At 41.7% G+C, this 23,192-nt stretch overlaps 1 protein-coding gene across 1 annotated transcript in view; it reads right to left on the reverse strand.

Moving 5' to 3' along the window:
- Positions 1-23,192, reverse strand: part of LOC137658537 (transmembrane 9 superfamily member 1-like) — a 109,856-nt gene that overhangs the window by 29,559 nt on the left and 57,105 nt on the right. The window contains exons 4-9 of the mRNA XM_068393385.1: positions 17,925-18,148; positions 17,201-17,307; positions 13,518-13,653; positions 13,112-13,259; positions 634-852; positions 361-471 (exon numbers count right to left, since the gene is read on the reverse strand). Of these exons, the coding sequence (XP_068249486.1) occupies positions 361-471; positions 634-852; positions 13,112-13,259; positions 13,518-13,653; positions 17,201-17,307; positions 17,925-18,148 (945 nt within the window). The remainder of the gene's footprint in view (positions 1-360; positions 472-633; positions 853-13,111; positions 13,260-13,517; positions 13,654-17,200; positions 17,308-17,924; positions 18,149-23,192) is intronic.

The following is a 23,192-nucleotide window of genomic DNA, read 5'->3' on the forward strand; positions in this document are numbered from 1 at the left end:
ACCTTACATAAAACACGGGCTTTATGTAAGGTAAGGCAACAAATAAAACCAACGGTTTATTGAATTTTTTTTCTAAATACTTTTTAATTGTATATTCATCTAATAAATAGCAATACCAACGGTAAACATTTTATTTAGTTTACACTCTTTAAAATAAAACTTGGATCATATTACCTCAAAATTTTACAACATAAAAAAAACTTTATTCAGAGACCTTAATCCTCTACACCTACTTTCATATGCTGAGTTAGATATTCACTCAAAGATATACAGTACAGTATCGTACTTATTACAGCTTTTTGTATGAAAAAACCAAAATGGACAAATAACACAAAAATAACAAAATTACATGTCACTTACCACAGATCCAAACAAGGAACAGGAGAATAATAGTGGTGATCGGTAGTGCCTGAGTCGAGTGATATGCCCAAGCAACTGTGTTCTGAATACTCCATATCAAGAAGAATGGGCCTGCATTAAGAAAGTAATTCAATGATTTGGAATCAGCCTACAATGAATATTTTCTTTTGTCAAAACATGTAAGAGAAATGAAACGACTAAGAAACACTTGTTTACATTTCACAACTAAGTTCATGAAATTTAAACTAAATATGAATTTAGTAACAACTTTACCTGCAAATAACACAGTAGTGCTGTTGATGTTGGACACCCACTTAGTACCACCCATCATACGGTAATTTGAAGCCGAAACATACCCAGCAATGACGGATGCCAAAGCATACAGAAAGATAGCAGCACTGTTCATAGAGCCGTGACGATGAACATTGAACATCCCGCACAAAGCCATGGCGATTATACCGACAGCAACAGCCAAGAACTGACATCCAACACCTATGAAGAGAAATTCTCAATAGATTATGATGAATTCAGATGTTGCACAATTATATATGAGATTCATTCTCATTAATGACTAATCTATCCAAAATTTCTAACTCATAAACTTCAAGGGTTAATGTAGTAGTATACAAAACTAAAAAAAATATGTTTGTTTCAAAATACCCTAACCCTACCACTAATTCACATCCCACAATTCTTGTCTTCCAATGTCCTCAACACAGCAGTTTTTTGTCTACAGTAATAGACAGGACTAAGATAAGAATGTTGGAATACACAAGATATTTGGCACTAAAGTGGATGGTACCTAATGTGAGTCTCCATTAAAAGGTTAGAATGGTGGGAAAAAGATTTTAAATATTGGATAATGACACTCCACAGTACTTGAGTCTCGTTCTCATGCACGCACACATCTGGGATTCATTGTTCTTCTTAAGCTCCCATTGAGCCCCTGACAGATAGTTCAAAGTCTATAATTTCAATGAATCTTTCACCATATTCATTTCCTTTATACAGTAAGACTTTCTTATCTGCGGTCACTACATTCCGAAGCCTCGTGGTTGAGGGCTTCTGCGGCTAGTAGGTGATATACACTCTAAAGATGTTTTTTCTCTAGTAAATATTCATTTGTGAAAAGTAACTGTACTTTTAAATGTAAAATAAACTACAGCAGTGAATGTGAAGTGATGTAATAATACTAATAATAAAGAATGTACAGCACGTTAAAATTTTAAACTGGTTATATTATCCCCACATATCTCTCTCATATAAAAATTTCAAGAACTGCACTGTATACTGTATATTATTATAGTGAGAACATGATACTTTCCTGTTTAATAATAATAATAATAATAACAATAGTAAAACTAACAAAAACCAGTAGAGTACACAATAACTTCTTCACCAACACCAGCTAAATAATCAGCACTCATGTCATATATTAGCTATGCTATAAAGATATTACCAATGAAAATTATAAGAGGTTCAATATTAGAGTTCTGTTGTGGCCTCTTAAGTGAGATATGGAAAAAAAAAAGAAAATAAATTCAATCTAAAGAGCACTGAAAACACTCTCACTCGCAAAATACTGAGGAGTCTCACCACGTGGCTCCATTGAGAGTTTGAATGAAATAAGTGAGACGTTGGTCTTTTGATATCTTGCCGAGTGGTAAAATATTTGGTACTGCTGTCAGTAATGACTACAGACTAAGAGACCGATGTACAGTATATAGGCTCAAGATAGAGGCTAGAAGAGAGATACTTTTGTTCATAGATTCCCTGGATTACTTGTTAAAAGTCCTAATCATTACTATGGGAGGAAAGGAATGAAAATCTGAACCCTTCAAAATGTTATTTTCATTAGTAAAATAAATTTTTGAATATACTTACCCGATAATCATGTAGCTGTCAACTCCGTTGCCCGACAGAATTCTACGGAAGGGATACGCCAGCGATCGCTATACAAGAGGGGGGTGTACTCACCAGAGCCACCTGTGGCCAGGTACTGCAGTACTTCTTGTTGACACCACCTCAATTTTTCCTCGGTCCACTGGTTCTCCATGGGGAGGAAGGGTGGGTCAATTAAATCATAATTATCGGGTAAGTATATTCAAAAATTTATTTTACTAATGAAAATAACATTTTTCAATATTAATCTTACCCAATAATCATGTAGCTGATTCACACCCAGGGAGGTGGGTGAAAACCAGTGTACATGTATATCAAGAAGCTAAGTATCCCGTATTTCATATCAGTTATTCAAAATAACAATGAAATTATAAGTACCTGGTAAGGAAGTCGACTTGAACCATTACTCTGCCTTTAATAAGTTCGTCTTCCTTACTGAGCGCAGCGTTCCTCTTAGGAGGCTGAACAACTCTAAGGTGCTGAAGTATCAAGGGCTGCAACCCATACTAAAGGACCTCATCACAACCTTTAACCTCGGCGCTTCTCAAGAAAGAATTGACCACCCGCCAAATCAACAAGGATGTGGAAGGCTTCTTAGCCGACCGTACAACCCATAAAAAGTATTCAAGAGAAAGGTTAAAAGGTTATGGGATTATGGGAATGTAGTGGCTGAGCCCCCGCCTACTACTCCATTCGTTGCTACGAATGGTCCCAGGGTGTAGCAGTACTCGTAAAGAGACTGGACATCTTTGAGATAGAATGATGCGAACACTGACTTGCTTCTCCAATAGGCTGCATCCATAACACTCTGCAGAGAACGGTTCTGTTTGAAGGCCACTGAAGTAGCCACAGCTCTCACTTCATGTGTCCTTACCTTCAGCAAAGCAAGGTCTTCTTCCTTCAGATGAGAATGTGCTTCCCTAATCAGAAGCCTGAATAGTAAGAAACTGAGTTCTTAGACCTTGGAAAAGAAGGCTTCTTGATAGCACACCATAAGGCTTCTGATTGTCCTCGTAAAGGTTAAGACCTTTTTAGATAGTACCTAAGAGCTCTAACTGGGCAAAGTACTCTCTCCAGTTCATTCTCCACCAAGTTGGACAGGCTTGGGATCTCGAACGACTTAGGCCAAGGACGTGAAGGAAGCTCGTTTAGCAAAAACCGAGCTGCAAGGAACATGTAGCCGTTTCAGATGTGAAAACTATGATCCTGCTGAAGGCGTGGATCTCACTTACTCTTTTAGCTGTTGTCAAGCACACGAGGAAAAGGGTTTTTAATGTGAGGTCCTAAAAAGAGGCTGATTGGAGAGGTTCAAATCTTGATGACATAAGGAACCTTAGGACCACGTCTAGATTCCAGCCTGGAGTGGACAACCGAAGTTCCTTTGAGGTCTCAAAAGACCTAGGGAGGTCCTGTAGATCTTTGTTGGTGGAAAGATCCAAGCCTCTGTGGCGGAAAACCGCTGCCAACATAATTCTGTAACCCTTGATCGTAGGAGCTGAAAGGGATCTTACGTTCCTTAGATGTAACAGGAAGTCAGCAAACTGGGTTACAGTGGTACTGGTTGAGGAAACTGCATTGGCCTTGTACCAGCTTCGGAAGAATTCCCCTTGAGACTGAAAGACTCTGAGAGTGGATGTTCTCCTTGCTCTGGCAATCGCTCTGGCTGCCTCCTTCGAAAAGCCCCTAGCTCTTGAGAGTCTTTCGAAAGTCTGAAGGCAGTCAGACGAAGAGCGTGGAGGTTTGCGTGTACCTTCTTTACGTGAGGTTGACGTAGAAGGTTCACTCCTAGAGGAAGAGTCCTGGGAATGTCGACCAGCCATGCAGTACCTCTATGAACCATTCTCTCGCGGGCCAGAGCGGAGCCAACCAACGTCAGCCGTGTACCTTTGCGAGAGGAGAACTTCTGAAGTACCCTGTTGACAATCTTGAATGGCGGGAATGCATACAGGCCGAGATGGGACCAATCCAGCAGAAAAGCATCCACGGGAACTGCTGCTGGGTCTGGAATCGGAGAACAATACAACGGGAGTTTCTAGGTTATCGAGGTAGCGAACAGATCTATGGTTGGCTGACCCCACAGGGCCCAAAGTCTGCTGCAAACATTCTTGTGAAGGGTCCACTCTGTGGGGATGGCCTGACCCTTCCGGCTGAGGCGATCTGCCATGACATTCATATCGCCCTGAATGAACCTCGTTACCAGCGTGAGCTTTCGATCTTTTGATCAGATGAGGAGGTCCCTTGCGATCTAGAACAACTTCCATGAACGAGTCCCTCCCTGCTTGGAGATGTAAGCCAAGGCTGTGGTGTTGTCAGAGTCAACCTCCACCAACTTGTTAAGCTGGAGGGACTTGAAGTTTATCAAGGCCAGATGAACCGCCAACAACTCCTTGCAATTGATGTGAAGTGTCCTTTGCTCCTGATTCCATGTTCCCGAGCATTCCTGTCCGTCCAAAGTCGCACCCCAGCCCGTGTCTGATGCGTCCGAGAGGAGACGGCGGTCGGGTTTCTGAACAGCCAAAGGTAGACTTCCTTGAGAAGAAAGCTGTTCTTACACCACGCGAGAGTAGACCTCCTCTCTTCGGAAACAGGAACTGAGACCGTCTCTAGCGTCATGTCCTTTATCCAGTGAGCAGCTAGATGATACTGAAGGGGGCGGAGGTGGAGTCTCTCTAACACGATGAACAGGGCCAGCGATGAAAGTGTCCCTGTTAGACTCATCCACTACCTGACTGAGCATCGGTTCCTTCTCAGCATGCTCTGGATGCATTCTAGGGCTTGGAAGATCCTTGGGGCCGACGGAAAAGCCCGAAAAGCTCGACTCTGAAGATCCATACCCAGGTAGACAATGGTCTGGGATGGGACGAGCTGGGACTCCTCTAAATTGACCAGGAGGCCCAGTTCCTTGGTCAGATCCAAAGTCCATCTGAGAATCTCCAGACAGCGACGACTTGTGGGAGCTCTTAAAAGCCAGTCGTCTGACGGAGCCGGACACAAGATCATGGTACTGCTGCACAGTCTGTGAACTGTCAACCATGGGGAAGCGAGGAAGTACAGTGACAACCCGAAGCTGTCTAGATTGTCTGGGTCGTACAGACAACTCCTTATCGGGTTGCTGAGGTTGCCGCACTGCGTCACAACAAGTCACTTCTGCTGGTTGTTGAACGTCTTCCCAGTGACACACTGACTCCGTAAACAAAAAATCCTCTAACAAGGACTAAGCTTGGACTGCATGTCTTGCAACACAGCTCAAGGTCTATGGGAGCAGGTGTGGTAACAGACGGGGTTAGCGACTGAAGTGGAACCATTACCTTCCCTGGAAGCATGTTATGCTTAAATAAAAGTCCATAGGAGGCTACGCAGCTAAAGGCTCCTCTCCAAATGACAGAGTCCTCAAGGGAATATCAGAAGGAGGGAGAATAGCACTTTCTCATCTACAGGGACCATATCCGAGAAAAGCTAAGTTCTCTCAGTGAGGGTTTCACTGGTGCAAAAGCAGCAGACTAGAAGGCAACGTTATGAAACTGCTTGACAGTCTAGTGAGTTGGCAACAACCAAAGATGTGTGACTGAGAAGCATGCGGTAAGGTATGCAGAGCATGCTGTATGCAGAGCATGCTGTATGTAGAGCATGCTGTATGGCGTGTGCTGATGCTGCATGGGATGAGGCTCATGCTGCATGGGATGAGGCTCATGCTGCATGGGATGAGGCTCATGCTGCTTAAAAGAAATCTGAACCTGACACTAATCTAGCTGTCCGAGGATTTACCTGGTGAGACATCAGTCTCTTTACCAGAGAGTTTTACCAGATTTCCCCGGGCCACCACGTGACACAATTGGTAGTAATTCATTCAAATTACCTCTAATGAGTCAATATGGATAAATATCAACACAACATCGTTTTCAAACAGAAATAAATTTCTACCTCATACTTGAGATCGAACACTAGCCCCTTCTAATGAAAGGCCAGGTCGAAACCAACCATGCCACGAGAGCCCATAGGATGTCGCAGAGCATGAGGCTCCTGCCTCATGGGTTGAGGAGGATGCCGCATAGCATGAGGCTCCTGCCTCATGGTTTGATCCTGTGAGGTTCCTGCCTCAAGAGTTGCGTCTGCCTCAAGGGTTGAGGGGGTAGCTGCGCAGAGAGAGGCTCAAGCTGCATAGACTGCGGTTCAAGTTGAATGGGAAGAGGCTCAAGCTGAGGAGAAAGTGGCAGATGCATGCGTTGAGGTGGCTGACTCAAGCATGAGATTCCTGCCTCAAGAGTTGCGCTTGCCTCAAGGGTTGAGGTGGCTGCGCAGAGAGAGGCTCTTGACTCACGAGTTGAGGTTCTTGAGGTGTGAGCTGCGAGAGTTGAGGTGGCGGCTGCGCAGAACGCGACTCCTGTCTCACGAGTTGAGGTTCTTGAGGAGCTTGCCTCGAGAGTTGAGGTTGTAGCTGCGAGAGCTGAGGTGGCTGCCTCAAGGATGGTAGAGGTTGTCGTACCTCAAGAGGTTGCTGCCTCGAGGGTGGTCTTACTGCAAGAAACTCTTGCCTCAAAGGAAGAGGAGGTTGTAAGGCATAAGACTCCTGTCCCCATTGTTGAGGAGGTTGTAGCGTGGTAAGAGATTCCTGCCTCAAGGAAGGTGGAGGTTGCTGCACAACGCTGGTAACTGGCAACTCCCCAAAACGCGGCAGCTCACGCATGGAGGTAGCCTGAGGAACCTCAACCTCATACGTCTGGCAGATTGTACTGCGCAGAGGAGGAGGAGCGTTCGCAGGAGGAGGTGTATTAACCTCCTCTCCCTGAAACTCCTGCATCAACACCGCAAGCTGAGACTGCATTGACTGCAGCAAAGACCACTAGAGTTTAAGAAAGACAACAACAAACGGAACTACTGTCCGTTGAGACTGAGGGTCTAAAACAGCTGGTGCGGCAACAGACGGAGCTACTGCCTGTTGCGATACCACCTTGCCTCTCTGGGAGGTGTGCAGTTGTCGTACTGCAGCAAGTCCGAACTGACCCAGGGCTAATGGCTACACCTAGGAGTTGGACTTGTGCGGAAGGGACTGACTTGCACTTAAAAGCTGCAAGATTGGTCCATGGTTTCTGCGAGAAACCTCTACCGCAGACGAGGAAAGAAAGGGCTCTCTCGTCTTTGTGTGGGTGGGGTGATCACGTCGGCAACGTGTGTAGATACACCCGAAACCACGGAGGGAAAAACGTCTGTTCGTCGATCAAGGCCTGCTGAACCCATAAGTCCTTCGACATTACTTCTCCCCTGGGCTTGGGAGCTTGTAAGAGGTCCCAGACTAGGCGAACAACTGGCACGAACAGACGAACCCTCGAACGCAACACTGTAACACTTGCGCTTATCACTTATCACTTTTGATTTTCTGTTTGCACTTATTTCACTGAACTCGAAACTTTAAGTGGTTTGTACCTGAAACACGCAATTCTATCCTTCCTTAAAAGTTAATAATTGCGAAAACAGAATTACAATGTAACAGAAAAATCTAATGAAAGATAAATAATTCAGTGGCTGGAAAGAGACTAAACACTAGATCAAATAAACTACGTTTAAAATCTCTCACCGCATAAAGCTTGAGAACAAGAATAAAACTCTAGAAACGTTTACCTTCTTCCCCTAAAGAGACTAGGGAGAAGAGCAAAAACCATAACAACGTTACTCGCTTGAACGAAACGTTTATCCTCCTCTCTCTCCCTCCGTCTCTATCTCTCTCTCTCTCTCTCTCTTGACTTAGAACCTGAGAGAAGAGCCCAATCATATATATCGATAAAACATATTATTGTTAAAGGAAAAAAACTGAAAGATTTCCCAAATGAAAAGTTCCTTTATTAGAATTAAAACCATTAAGCTAAGAAAGAATGAACAAAACGCTAGAAACGGTTTACTCTTACTGCAACGTGACACCGTGAAAATTCTCTCTCTATCGTAACGATACAGCGCAAGTTGAACGTTCTGAACGTCAACAACTGCAGAGACAAAACAAAACGTTAGTTCAACTTTGAAAACAGTACGAGACTATCAAAGAAATTCTTTCAAAAACATTAAAATAGCATAATATGTTAACAGGTAAAACCGAAATGACGGGCTCAATGTTAATTAACTTCGGTACAAGAAAAGACCGCCTACTATTAGGAAAGGTCGAATATAAACAAATATAAAAATTAATTTTAATAAGTTTATAAAAAAGGAAGTTAATCGAAGAGGCCTATAAAAGGCGGAGAGATATAAAATAAATCTATAACTTTTGTTAAGCAAAATTAAGAAAGAGAGTCTATACTCTCTTAGACACCAACACTTCCGTCTAAGGGAAGGGTCGGCCATTTAAAAGTGAAAGAGAGTTCATACTCTCTTCGTCACCATAATTAATCAAATTAATTCCAAAAGCTAGCTAAGCTAATAATAAAACTTCCTGAATAGCGAAAGCTAAAATCTAGAGCAAATACATCACCAAATCGTGAGCAAAAACTCCAGAATCAACAGCGTATCCATGTAGGTCTAGCCGGAGGCACGACAGAGGAAAAATTGAGGTGGTGTCAACAAGAAGTACTGCAGTACCTGGCCACAGGTGGCGCTGGTGAGTACACCCCCCTCTTGTATAGCGATCGCTGGCGTATCCCTTCCGTAGAATTCTGTCGGGCAACGGAGTTGACAGCTACATGATTATCGGGTAAGATTAATATTGAAAAATTTGCAACATTGCATCCATCGCCCATGAACTTGGTTCAGGTAAGGGAGAGTAGAAGACATCTACCTTGCTTGTTACCCTGTCGAAAACATGTGAACCTGGTTATTCATGCTCAGTTGATTGGCCCGATGTTTAACTTGCCTAGAAAAAACTAAAGTAACAACCTTACATTCTTTTCTTCTGTCCACTGAAGTTGTATAGCTACCAGAAATAGACACTGACTTTGTATCCTCATGCTTTCAGAAGAAGGACACGGCCATGGTATTGTCCAAATAAACTTGTGATTTGGCTACCCACTTGGTATTCTACCTGAATAAGAGCTATGTACATAGCTAGTAACTGCAGACAGTTTATATGCAAGTTATTTCTAATGGCTCCAATGATCTGATGGATGAATACCATCAGGGGTTACACCTCATTTTAGGACTGATTTATCTGAGAAGAGACAAAGATAAAGATCTTAAATCAGCACTTTCACAATAATACTCTTAATTAGACATTGAGGTAGTTCCACCATTGAACCAGACAGGTCATATCCAGACAGATTTATTGGCAGGGGTCTCATTTGACACCATTCCAGAGAAATTAACTTTCAAAAGAAGCCATAGGGCCCACAAGTCTCATACAAATGTGATCTATCCAAGATTTCTTCGTTGCTGAATTGGCTGCACCAGAAGGTTTGGCCACAGTCTTCTTCGAGGGGCCAGAGCCCATGAAAGAAAGTGTGCTGGATCAAAAAGTTCAGCAAACCATCCCATCTCTTCAAAACCAAATTACCCCACGACTCTTGTATTTCTCCAAAGACTCCGGAATCAACAGCTGTATTGTCTTTGCTAAGTACATTACTGCTCTTGACCACTGGTCGAGCCAGGAACTGAAGAAAAGACTAGACAGAAAACTCTAAGGCCGCTGACTCAAGACACCAAAAATTAGTGGCCGCAGAGGGGCTGACATATCGATCTCTGGTGTATAGAACCTTCACTGCCTCGAGAGTGGAGGGGGTAGTATCTTATTTTATCAACTACGAGTTCTCAGATCCACAGATCTGATCGTAAACTTGTTTCAGGACTAAATCAATAAGATACGACCATGGTAGCTCCAAAGAGGGCCTCAAACCTTGAGGAGCATCTAAGTGCCGATCAATGACCGAGGTTCTCCCTGAAGGAGGCGCCAATGTTGCCTCCCCTTGCCATTGTACTTACAAATGAGAGCGTGGGCCTTCAAAAAGAAACTTTCCGACGCAGGTTAATCTTTCTCCGTAGGCACCAGACAGTGGTCCCCGGGACACCCAGATCCCAAGTTCCCTCGCACACAGCCAGGGCCAAGGGTATGGCAGGATGCTCTGGACAATATACTCCTCCCCACATATAAGCCTGTTCTGTCCAAGGACAGAGCCCAGTATGTAATCATGGGCTGACGAAGGCTTGAGAAGATCAACGGCAACAGGAGGAGAATGCTTGGTACATATAACAGTGGAGACGGACAGAGTACAATGCACTCCTTCCTCTGTGAATCGGGGGTGGGGGGGGATGGCCACGGTAGCCCCTGCTCTTGGTCTACCATCACATGAAAGTGTGCAATGACAGCCTCAAGTGGTGCCAGCCTCTTACCCAGCTCAATTGAGATCTCGATGGAATAGGGAGGACCAGGAGTCCACCCTCCTGGAAGGAAGGATGATGGAGGTTACTGAAGCTCTTCTATCAGCTAGTGGATGGGATTATGGGACACAGGATCAGAAGCCACTTGGGTGCTCTCCACTCTTCTTGAAAGAGAGGTGGTATTAAAAGGAACCCTCTCCTTACGACTATGGCTGGACTTTGACCTCTTCCTCTTTTTCTTCTTCATCTTAGTTAGAGGACATAGGATAATAGGGAGTTGGGAGTCAAAGAGGAAAAACACTGTGCATGTGTCTCTCTTCCTGGATTTTATTCCAGGCTATTTAGGCAAAGAGGTAGAGGTCTAAGCAACCAGAAATGACAACGTACCTCTGCAGGAGAAAGTATATGGGTTGCTCCAACAGGCACCACAACACTGGGACACACTGTCACAGGAAAGGGAAAGCACACTCACAGAACCCTGCGATACCAAAACAACCTGGGCCGCAGGCACAACCACAGACATAGAGAGAGAGCAGGTGAGATGGGCCCCAGACCCCCAGGTGCAAGGGTCGGGGTGATGGGCAAAGGGGAAGAAGTGGGATACACATGGGCCGGGTCAGGGAATGGGGTAACTTAGGGCACTGGAGTAACAGGCACCTAGGACTTGTGCCCAACCTCGAACTTAACACCTCACAGTGCCGCCAACACAGGATCCACACTAATGGTCTTCACAGACCTCTTGGGCTTGAAGGAGCAAACACTCCGAGTCCATGACATGGGGGGGGGCCACCACACCTTTCACCACTAGCGTCACTGGCACTGGGGGACCCAGGTAAGTAGTAGCCTTAGCTACAAGATCCCTCAACAAAGTCTAGGGCCTACCTGAAAGATCTAATTGATTGATTTGAAATACTCTGGTATCTTGACATCTTGAAAGATCTAAGGAAGCCCAAGACTTCCTAAGGTTAAACTTCTTGTCAGCAGTCAGCACAGATACAGGTGAAAAGTTTCCAGCTTACGAAGGGACGGCGAACACTGGGGGTACTCCACACCACACTAATACCTGAAAAGACCACCACTGGAGATATAAGAGCTCCTTGCTCCTAATACATACACCTTGCGAGCACAAACAAGGGGCAGTACCAAAATAGCAAAAGACTTTTCAGAATCATTTTGGATGTTGCTAAGACAGATCCCAGCAAATGCTTAGCCTGCTTCTTTCATCTGCCCTCGGCAATGGGAAAGATAGCAAATAACCATGCTCTCTACAAGACCTACAGAGGGAGTGTGGATCTACAGCCAGTTTACTCATAAACAGGTTGCAACGTCCACCCTTTCCCTAGCAAGTATGAACTTCTCGCTTAATAGCTATACAGTATTCCAACACTTCCTGAAATAGAATAAGAAAATGAAAAAGTTTGGCGAGATGTTGACTAAACATACGTACTTGTTAGCGACGGAATCAAACAAGAGCTGTTCTAGCTGGGAACGGGGCTGGTTTGCCTCACCTACACCTTTTGTCAGCTAGTTAACCACTTAGTAACAAATTCTATTGACGTTCTCCAGCTCTTGAGAATCAATCTCCCTAATTTAAAGGGGCTGGTTTGTATGTTGCATAGGAACAACAACACAAGGCTGTATCCTATAGCTTTAAAAAAAATTAACCTTAACTAAATGCTCAATTGATTTCTTAGCCAACTGAAATAATTCCCTCCCAACAAGTCTTTATACAATCATCCTCCAACTGGTTCTAAGATTATTTCTAATTTTTATCTTGAAATCTATAACACTATGCCTGAGGTTAAATGTGTATGCTTTGAATATGCATTACAAACTTTTTATTGAAATAGTGTTTGTATGTGAGCTTGACTTCTGATCTAACTAAATCATGAACAATCTCAATATGTTAAGGTGCACTCACTCTATTAATGATAGAGAAAAAGCACACTGAAGTCTGAGAGAGAGAGAGAGAGAGAGAGAGAGAGAGAGAGAGAGAGAGAGAGATGTTATAATATCTTTTATCTGATGTTGCAGCATTCCTCAATCCCAATTGGTCTTCTTTGTCTTTTACTTTTCCTTCATTTTCTTTAATCTATTCTTACTTACCTGTCAAACGTCTTTAATTTCTAATTTCCCCTTTATCTAAGCACAAATCCTTTTGGCGAACTTTACTAGAATTAAGAATTGACTCAGAGGTCTGGTTTAAGTAATTTGTAACAATAACAACAAAACTTGAAAAGTAACTTCTCTCTCTACAGATTGAAATAGGCTTTCAGATATTAATCTCAACAGTCCCATAGATAAAAGAATATTCATGTAATCAGTAAACTGGGTTTGGTCTTTCCAAACTTGCTGAATGTAGCTAGAGTAATTAATTGATTTTATTTATTATTGGTTTCTTGTTTGTTTTGTCATTAATTCCAGACATGGTGTTTCCTTCAAGTTTTGAATAATAGAATTTTATGAGATATTACTTATTACGGGTTGGCTTCTCTCTGCTTAAAAAGACAATAATTTTGTAGTTTTATGACAACAGAAAATCTTTTAAAAATCATACCCAAGATTGATGAAAAGAGACTTTTATGCTGTGGAAAGCGAAACACATCAGTATGGATTATCTTCCATCCATATTCGTCACTATCAACTTCCTCTCGACCCTCTTCGTCAATATTGTAGCGAGCAAAATCATTGCGTAGTACCCGTGTCTGTCAAAATGTAAAATAGGTTAGATTAAAAACAGTGCAGTAGATTAAAAAGGTATAAAAGCCAGTCAGTATATGATAACTCTTTTCAAGAGATTCCTTATCAAATTTAAACTTGTCCACCTTTGCTCTCTTGAGAAAATATCAAAGCTAAATATCCATGGTACAGTAATTAACATTTGGAACCCTCATCCCTATAGTGCCATGTACAGTATAGCACATTCATGTTGTAAAGGGGATTAAAGATAAAACTTCACTTACCAGAATAATAACCACAAAGCCCATAAGAAGGAAAACGAGTACCATGGAGTTAATGATTGACAACCAGTGAATTTCTAAGCTTCGAGGAAAGAAGCTGCTATCTTGTATCAGCCGGTCTCGGTCAGCAAATGAGATTCTAGAATACATTTATATGGATAAGTGCAATTATCAATGTTAATAAAAGGAAATACGAACTTTTACTAAATACTGTAATGAGAATATAGTTGTCACACTGAAATAATGACATTGAGAAATCTCTCGATATAAAAATTTGAAAATATTATGGAATCTATTGTAGTTTCCAAGAAAACTTCCATCAAAGCCTTACATTGGATAATGAAGATTCTCAACTATGTGTTAATGGAATTTTTTTTATATAAAACAAAAGCATATTTTCCATATTTAAACATTTTAATCATAATTTGCCTTATGTTTTTTTTTATAAACAAAATCTTCAACAACTGGAAAATGACTTGCTTTTAGAAATGGGTGGTATATCTCCATCATCACCATGTATATGGCATGAGATTTTCACCATTGATGGTTGCCATGAAATTATTTCCAATCGCACCTATTCAAATTCATAACGAACGTCCCCACAACTGCCACGGCACCAGTTGGGGGGCTTTTGTTTTGACTTTCATTCTATATTGAATTGAACTGAATACAAAATTTAGGCCTTAAGCCAAGCATTGGGGCATCAAAAGCCATTCAGCGCTAGTAATTCAAATTAATCAATCATACCCGTACTCTCATAACATTTGGTATCATTTCAACTTATAAAACCAATCATACAACTTTCATACAATGCCATCTAAATGCGAAATAAGGGATTAAAATTAATAAAAAATCAATAAAATTAATTAAAGCTTGTGACATAAACCAATACTCTCTACAAACTTTTTAAAGTTGAGGCTATTACAATTTTCCACCAGTATATCTCTTGAAGGTTTGTCCTGGAGTAAATGTGTCCTCTGAAGATTAAAACAGGACAACCAACTAAAATATGCTTGATATCTATTGTCACTTAAAAGGTATTACAAAGAGGGGCCTGTCTCCCTTCCCCACTCATCATTAAATAATTGTGAGTTGCATGCGTATGACCAATACACAGTCTAGTTAAAATGATGTTATCCCTCCTACTTGTAGAATTACAAGATGACCATTTATATTACTCCAGTGTTCATGAATTGATTAACAGCATGGATGGAAAGTGTGTGTATCCCATTACAAGTAATAGGTTTGTGCCGTATATGCAAAAAAGAATTATCAGTACAGTACATTAAAATCACTTATTCATAAAAACTCAGTTATCATAAATGGGTCAAACCCCAGTCAAACAGGATGATAGCAATATCAATTTAAATTCTTATACATTAGATAATGTAGTGGTGCCAGAGGAGCATCTATCTTGCTTGATGCTATGGTAGGTACAAATTAACAGGGAGATGGGTGTTAACCCTTTCAGAAGAAAATGGGACTAAGGAGCTTAATGATTGGCACCTTTTCTACATTTGTCTGTTCTGTTTGGAAGTTGAAGTTGCCCCTGCTGGATCACAGAATACTTGCATGACAAGGGCAAACCTGCTCAGTAACTCTTTATTTGAAGTTCTTATGAACATTGACAAGATTGAATTTGATGCAAAAGCCCAGTTTTAAAAACGTGATCCAGAAAAGGTTGAGATACAGGAGTTACTCTATAGTAATCCTTTCTGTAAGGACATGCTTTCTCAACCAAAGTGGAAAGAGCCTGGGATAATGCAAGGGCACCAAACAATTCTTTTTCGAAGAAGGGAGGCACCTCTTTCATTACCAGCAAAGAAAGGAATTCATAGCTAAATGGCAATATTTCCATCCTGATCAAGAACAGTATATGAGACATCCTCGAAAGAGTCTTTTCAACTCAAAAAACTTAATCCTAGGATCCCAAGATCTCCATATTGAGCTGAGGAGGTAACACGAACGACAGCCCCAGTAATTCCATGCTTACAACCGCTATACGATCTTCAACAGAGCATGCACCAGGGTAAAAAACAGTCCCCAATATCACAATCGGTGTGAGATAGGTAAGAAAATACATTCCAACCCTCCGTTGGCCTACAAATGTTTGATCCAAGTAGGTTTGCTACAAGGTACCAGTTAATGGGAAAGTACCATTATTCTGTTTCAAACCTTCAATAGGAAAAAATCAATTTCTCTAGGACAGAAGAGGAACCGGGTTTGGGGAGGCCTTGTCGGCTTTGCGGCGCCCTCGACTGAACTTCGGACTACGGCCTCGGTCGTCATGCTGCTGTCATCCCTACATCATCCTCTCCATCCTTCGTGTTTTCATATGACCTGACTCTTTCACAAGCTTATCTTACTTACGGGTGTCCAATCTAAAACCAACCAACCAAAAGTACCGTTACTCCCTACCAAATAAGAAGAGCGATCGCTATTATTCCCAAGGAACTCTTAGCAAAAAGCCTTCAAATGTGACTATCTTCTTTGTTGTCTTTAGCTCAGGAAAAAATGCCTGAGGAAAGCAATGGAGGAGAAAGAGGGAGGGTGAACTCTCCTTTCCCTAACCAAGCGTTATTCCTTTCTTTCACAAAAAACCACGGTCAAGGGTGAACAATAATGTCTACACTCCATCAAACGAGGAAGCTACAAGAAATTCCTCAACTGAAACAAAACCACTACACTGGGTTTTGTCTCAAAGTGACACCTGTAACACTCACTGAAACTACACTACACAGGGATCATAATTCAGGGAGTATAGTAATGTCATAGCAATGTATGCCCACCATATGAATAAGTTTTGCTGTTAGGCACTATTATGGGCAACTTTATCCAAATTCAGTACTTTTTCACTAGGAAGAGGTACTTTCACTTTCTCATGAGGGAGTTGAAAAGCGAAATGAATTACATTCTGAGGTTATAGTTTTCCTGATGGGAAGAAGAACAACACTCCAAAGGTAAGGACTTGCTCACAGTAACCCCTTCACAACATATGGTATACAACGCATTGGGTTTCAAAGATTTTTATTAAAACAGGAACAAAATGCACTTCAGTAAATGCTTACCTTTTGATGCACTACCACTCACAAGTGAGAGCACTCACAAGAAAAATACTTATCACAAAGATATGCAAGTAAAGATTCAATAATCGAAAGCAGCGAAAGTACGTCTGTACCTATTGCAGCCAAAGATAAAAGTGGCTATTCTGTGACAGGCAGAGGATTGGGGTTTCCCCCTTGCACTACCTGCCACTAATCAGCTACCTTGTTAACAATTCATTAGCTGCTAAACACGCACCTTTATTTTGAAAGACAAAAGGTTTGTATACATGCAGGAACAAATCTATTTACTCCAACTTTAGAATGTAAATATTTTTCCTGTACCTTTAAAAAAGTTTTCACATGTGTATGTCATAGATGTGGCTCATAGCTTTCCCGGAATAACAACTGGTCATTACAAATCATAGGCTTTCTTAAGCAGCATATAAATTTGTACGGGATAATGTCCTCATCAGGTTAAGACATTAGTGTTTGGTCTTCGTGCATACAAAGAAAACTTTCAATTATGTATTTAAACAACCCTCCTTAAGAATCTTGATATCTGACTGACAAATCATTTCAGGTTAGGTAAAAGTAGCCTTCATCTAACAAATAATAAATGAAACTCGTATAAAAGCAACCTACTGTGTTGGTATCCATGTGACTGAATAAGTCGGTTTCACAGTTAAGGGTGGCTCCACACCATCCAAGCTTAACGGTGAATGTTCTCTGGTAACATTAACATATATGATCTGAAACAGAAAATACCTAATGAAATGCATGGTTATACATAACCATAAAATATGCAATACATTTTATAACATTCCATTCTCACACTATACAGTCTACCAAAATAATAACTTCATTCCCCAAGAATTAGCATGAAACTACAAGTGGGAAGGCAGCCAGGAACTTTCATGATGATCATATAAGTACGGGAATTTAATTTAGGAAAATTTTGTTTACTCCTGAACAGGACCAAAGGCTTTGACATTCATGGAGCCTAAACCAGCCAGGCGTTTAGCGGGACTTACCCCCTCTTAATGATATCTCCTATCAAAGGACAAGCGTTTGTATGCGTAATCTTTAAATCAATTTGAATTTTTCCAAACTATACACATCTGAGTCCTTTGCTACAATTCATTCCTCGACCACTAAGCAAATCTTCAGTTTAAAGGATGAGCAATGTGTCATTGTAGTTATATGAATAGTATCTGTGATCATTATTGTTCCAATGTGGTGTAACAGATCAATTTACCAATTTAGACAACAACAAAATATAACTATGCTATTTCCTGTTATGACATTCTTCTGCTAATATACATATATTAACTATAAAGTTGTAATCAAAATACGGTACAGTACTCACTTTATCCTCATTATAGTAAATGTTGAAATGCTGATGGGTCCAAAGGAATACTTTATGAGTATGAGGTACAAAACCTGATTCCTCTAGATGGCCAATGAAGTCTCTAACAGGAATGTCACTGATTACAAATTCAAAGTAATAGTGCTCCTCTATGGACTCTCGCAGATACTGCACTTCCATATCTGAGAGGATTAAGTCGCAGAGTTTCCTGTCTTGAACATTTTCTGAAATTTAGATTTTCGACATTTAATATTCAGTCACAATACTGGATAAATATTCTTAACTCCAACAGTGCTGACCTGAAGGGTTGGTTCTACTTGAATATAACAGATCTGCTTAACCCTTTTACCCCCGGGCTAATTGGAAATTTCCAACCCTTAACCCCCAAGGGGTTATTTTTATCCCATCACATTTTGCAGTATACTTTTTTTTAAATTGCTCTAACAGGCTTAATTTCTGTCATAGAGAGGTCAGGTTGGTCTCATTCTCTTGGAAAATGCCTGAATTTTCTCAAAAAATTATCAAAAATATGAAAAGAAAAAAATTTTATAGCATTTTTTTGCTAGGACGTACCGGTATGTCCATGGGGGTAAAGGGATGGCTTTTGTGAAACGTACCAGTACGTCCTTTGGGGGTAAAAGGGTTAATACGGTACAGAATCTTAGCTTTTAATGAACTTGCACTCACTTCTCATATATTTCAAATACAATCAAAAACTGTTTCAGAGAAACAATCCCTTAATTAGCAATAAGTACACTTTCTTGTCAAGGTGAAAGACAACTCTCTTATCTATTAAAACCATTTACAAGTTAGTAAGTAACATCATTAATGGACCTTGGCCACAAAATAAAAAATACAAATTTTTAAAATTCATATTTTTCATAGTTATACTACCCTGGTTCCTTTCAAATAGGAACAGCTATTAAACAATTAATAATGACCACTATCTATGTAATGACAGGTGGCACCAGTCGGAAGCCCATGCAACCAGCCTGTCACATAACAGCAACTTTCTTTTGTCTTTAAGCCTAGGACAGAGGTGGGAAATTGAATTAAAATTAAAATTTTGTATACCAATGGAAATTATAAACTACTAAACCGAGGTATATCTGTACTGCATAGTACAGTGAGGTTCTTTCTTTTGAATATGTTCCAAGGCATATAGTTATATTCATTTGAGAAATAAAAATATAAGAGCTTATTTTTGTTTTATTTATGATACAAGTTGGGGTAAAAAGATATTGTTAAATGAAGTATATTCTGATAGTTTGTAGATTTTAATATCCTATTTTCTCATATTGGGAATGGAAGTTCATGATTGTTTATAAATACATCACTATGATTGAAACATTTCTTTGTTGGAGAACTGGTGAATGGGATCTTCAATCACTTTACATTGTTACAAAATGATATTTTAATTATAAAATAAATTTTTGAATATACTTACCCGGTGAATATATAATAGCTGCTACTCAGCGGCTCGACAGAAAACACACTCAAAAACTCGCGAGCGATCGCTATGAAGGTTGCGGGTGTGCCCACCAGCGCCACTATCGGCCAGATACCACTCTTGCATGTAAACAAACCCTTCATTTCTTCTCGTCCCGCTGCGTCTCTATTGGGGAGGAAGGGAGGGCCTTTAATTTATATATTCACCGGGTAAGTATATTCAAAAATTTATTTTATAATTAAAATATCATTTTTAAATATTTAACTTAGCCGGTGAATATATAATAGCTGATTCACACCCAAGGCGGTGGGTAGAGACCAGAGTTAATTAAGTTTACAGCGTATAAGCTAAGAGTTTTTGACAGTTATCAATATAACAAAATCAAAATATATAGGTACCTGGTAAGGAAGTTGACTTAGATGATTACTCTGCCTTATAAGTCTGTCTTCCTCACGAAGCCCAGCGATCCTCTTAGGATGCTGAAAGACTCCCAGGAGCTGAAGTATTAAGGGCTGCAACCCATACAACAGGACCTCATCAAACCCCTAATCTGGGCGCTCTCAAGAAATGACTTTGACCACCCGCCAAATCAACAAGGATGCGAAAGGCTTCTTAGCCTTCCGTACATCCCAAAAAACAATATTAAAAAACATTTCAAGAGACAGATTAAAAAGGATATTGGAATTAGGGTAATGTAGTGGTAGAACCCTCACCCACTACTGCACTCGCTGCAACGAATGGACCCAGTGTGTAGCAGTCCTCGTAAAGGGTCTGGACATCTTTTAAGTAAAATGACGCGAACACTGACTTGCTTCTCCAAAAAGTCGCGTCCATAATACTTTGCAGAGATTTATTTTGCTTGAAGGCCACGGAGATTGCTATAGCTCTAACTTCATGCGTCTTAACCTTAAGCAAACATCGGTCTTTCTCATTCAAGTGAGAATGAGCTTCTCGTATTAAAAAAATCTGATAAAATATGACAAAGCATTCTTTGACATAGGCAAGGATGGTTTCTTAACTGAACACCATAATGCCTCAGATTTATCTCGTAATGACTTAGTACGAGCTAAATAGAACTTAAGAGCTCTAACAGGACATAATACTCTTTCCAGTTCGTTGCCTACGATCTCTGATAAGCAAGGAATATCAAAAGATTTAGGCCAAGGACGAGAAGGCAGTTCATTTTTGGCCAGGAAACCAAGTTGAAGTAAACAAGTGGCTTTTTCTGTAGAAAAAAACCGATGTTCTTACTGAAGGCATGAAGTTCACTGACCCTTTTAGCCGAAGCCAAGCACACTAGGAAAAGTGTCTTAAGGGTGAGATCCTTCAGGGAGGCTGAATGTAATGGCTCAAACCTGTCTGACATGAGGAACCTTATGACCACGTCTAAGTTCCATCCAGGAGTTGCCAAACGACGTTCCTTAGAGGTCTCGAAGGACTTAAGGAGATCTTGGAGATCTTTATTGTTGGAAAGATCTAAGCCTCTATGTCGAAAGACCGAAGCCAACATGCTCCTGTAGCCCTTAATCGTGGGAGTTGAAAGGGAGCGAACCTTTCTCAGATGTAAAAGAAAATCTGCGATTTGGGCTACAGAGGTACTGGACGAGGACACAGATGCTGACTTGCACCAGTCTCAAAAGACTTCCCACTTCGACTGGTATACTCTAATGGTAGAAGCTCTCCTCGCTCTTGCAATCGCACTGGCTGCCTCCTTCGAAAAGCCTCGAGTTCTTGAGAGTCTTTCGATAGCCTGAAGGAAGTCAGACGAAGAGCGGGGAGGCTTTGATGGACATTCTTTACGTGGGGCTGACGTAACAGATCTACCCTTAGAGGAAGACTTCTTGGAAAGTCTACCAGCCATTGAAGTACCTCGGTGAACCACTCTCTCGCGGGCCAGAGGGTAGCAACCAACGTCAACCTTGTCCCTTCGTGAGAGGCGAACTTCTGCAGTACCTTGTTGACTATCTTGAATGGAGGGAATGCATATAAGTCCAGAAGAGACCAATCCAGTAGAAACGCGTCTATGTGGATTGCTTCTGTATCTAGGACTGGAGAGCAATAGATTGGTAACCTTTTGGTCAACGAGGAGGCAAAGAGGTCTATGGTGGGTTGACCCCAAGTAGCCCAAAGACACTTGCCCACGTCCTTGTGGAGGGTCCATTCCGTGGGTATCACCTGACCCCTCCGACTGAGACAGTCTGCCAAGACGTTCAAGTCCCCCTGGATGAATCTCGTCAACAGGGAGATGCCTCGATTTCTTGACCATAAGAGAAGGTCCCTTGCGATCTCGAGCAGCGTGAAGGAGTGCCTCCTTGCTTGGAGATGTACGCCAAAGTTGTGGTGTTGTCTGAGTTGACCTCTACCACTTAGTTTCGAAGAAGCTTTCGAATATCAAGGCCAAGTGGACTGCTAATAGCTCCTTGTCGTTGATGTGCATGCTCTTCTGACTTGAGGTCCACAGACCCGAGCATTCCCGACCGTCCAGGGTCGCACCCCAACCCAAATCCGACGCGTCTGAGGACAACACGTGGTTTGGGTTCTTGACTGCTAGGGATAGTCCCTCTCTCAGACTGATATTGCTGTCCCACCATTTCAGGTATGCCTTTACTGTTTCGGAGACTGGGAATGATACCGTCTCTGATGTCTTGTCCTAGTTCCAGTGAGAGGCTAGATGGAACCGGAGAGGCAGAAGGTGTAGTCTCCCTAGTGAGACAAAACTGCTCCAGGGATGAGAGAGTCCCTACGAGACTGTTCCAACTCCTGACTGAACAAACGTTTTCTTTTCAGCATTAGTTGGACTTCGAGCAGGGCTTGACTGCGAATCTCCATCCCCAAATATAGAATAATCTGGAATGGGATCAGTTGGGACTTTTAGGTTGACCAAAATTCCCAAATCACTGGCCAGACTCAACGTCCAATGTAGATCCTGCAGACAGCGAAGACTGGACGATGCTCTGAGAAGCCAGTCGTCCAAGTACAGGGAGGCTCGGATCCCCGATAGATGGAGGGATTTTGCCACATTCCTCATGAGCCTCGTAAACACGAGAGGCGCAGGACTGAGGCCAAAGCACAGGGCTCGAAACTGGTACCCCACATTCCTGTAAACAAACCTCAGAAACGGTTGGGAATCCGGGTGTATAGGAATGTGGAAGTATGCCTCCTGAAGGTCGAGACCATCCAGTCGCCTTCCATAAAAGCTGTCAAGACAGCCTGGTAGACTTCATCGTGAAGTTTGTCTTGACAATGAACACATTGAGCGCACTTGCCTCTTACGTACTCCTGCAGTGAACATGGCTGCCAGATCATTGGAGCCATCCCTGAGGAACTTGTTCCTGCAGAGAACGTGGCTGTCAGATCATTGGAGCCATCCCTGATAGCCTTGTTTATGCATGACATAATTGTACAGCAAAACTTCAAACGCTCGAAAATAGCTCTGAAGTCGACCTGTAAAATCTTGGAGCGTCTCATGGCCAGGCGCCAGGGAGAGTCTATGAGGTTTGAGAAGTCTATCTGGGCAGAGGCAGGAACTCCCAAGCCGAGAACTTCTCTCGTGTCATATCAGACTCTCGCTCTATAAGCCAGCTTAAAAGTAGGGAAAGCAAAGGCTGTCTCCCCCAAACTCCTCCTGGTGATAAACCAGTCACCTAGCAAACGTAAAGCTCTCTTCGAAGAGCGAGAGAGCACTAGCTTATAAAACAACGGCTTCAAAGTAGCTAGGCCTAGTGTAAGCTCTGACGTTTAGGCGAACGAGGAGCAGCAGTTACAAAAAGATCCGGACAAAGATCCTTAAAAATCAGCATGATTTATTTAAAGTCCAT

Source organism: Palaemon carinicauda, chromosome 1, assembly GCF_036898095.1.
Source record: "Palaemon carinicauda isolate YSFRI2023 chromosome 1, ASM3689809v2, whole genome shotgun sequence".
Classification (NCBI taxonomy): Eukaryota; Metazoa; Arthropoda; class Malacostraca; order Decapoda; family Palaemonidae; genus Palaemon; species Palaemon carinicauda.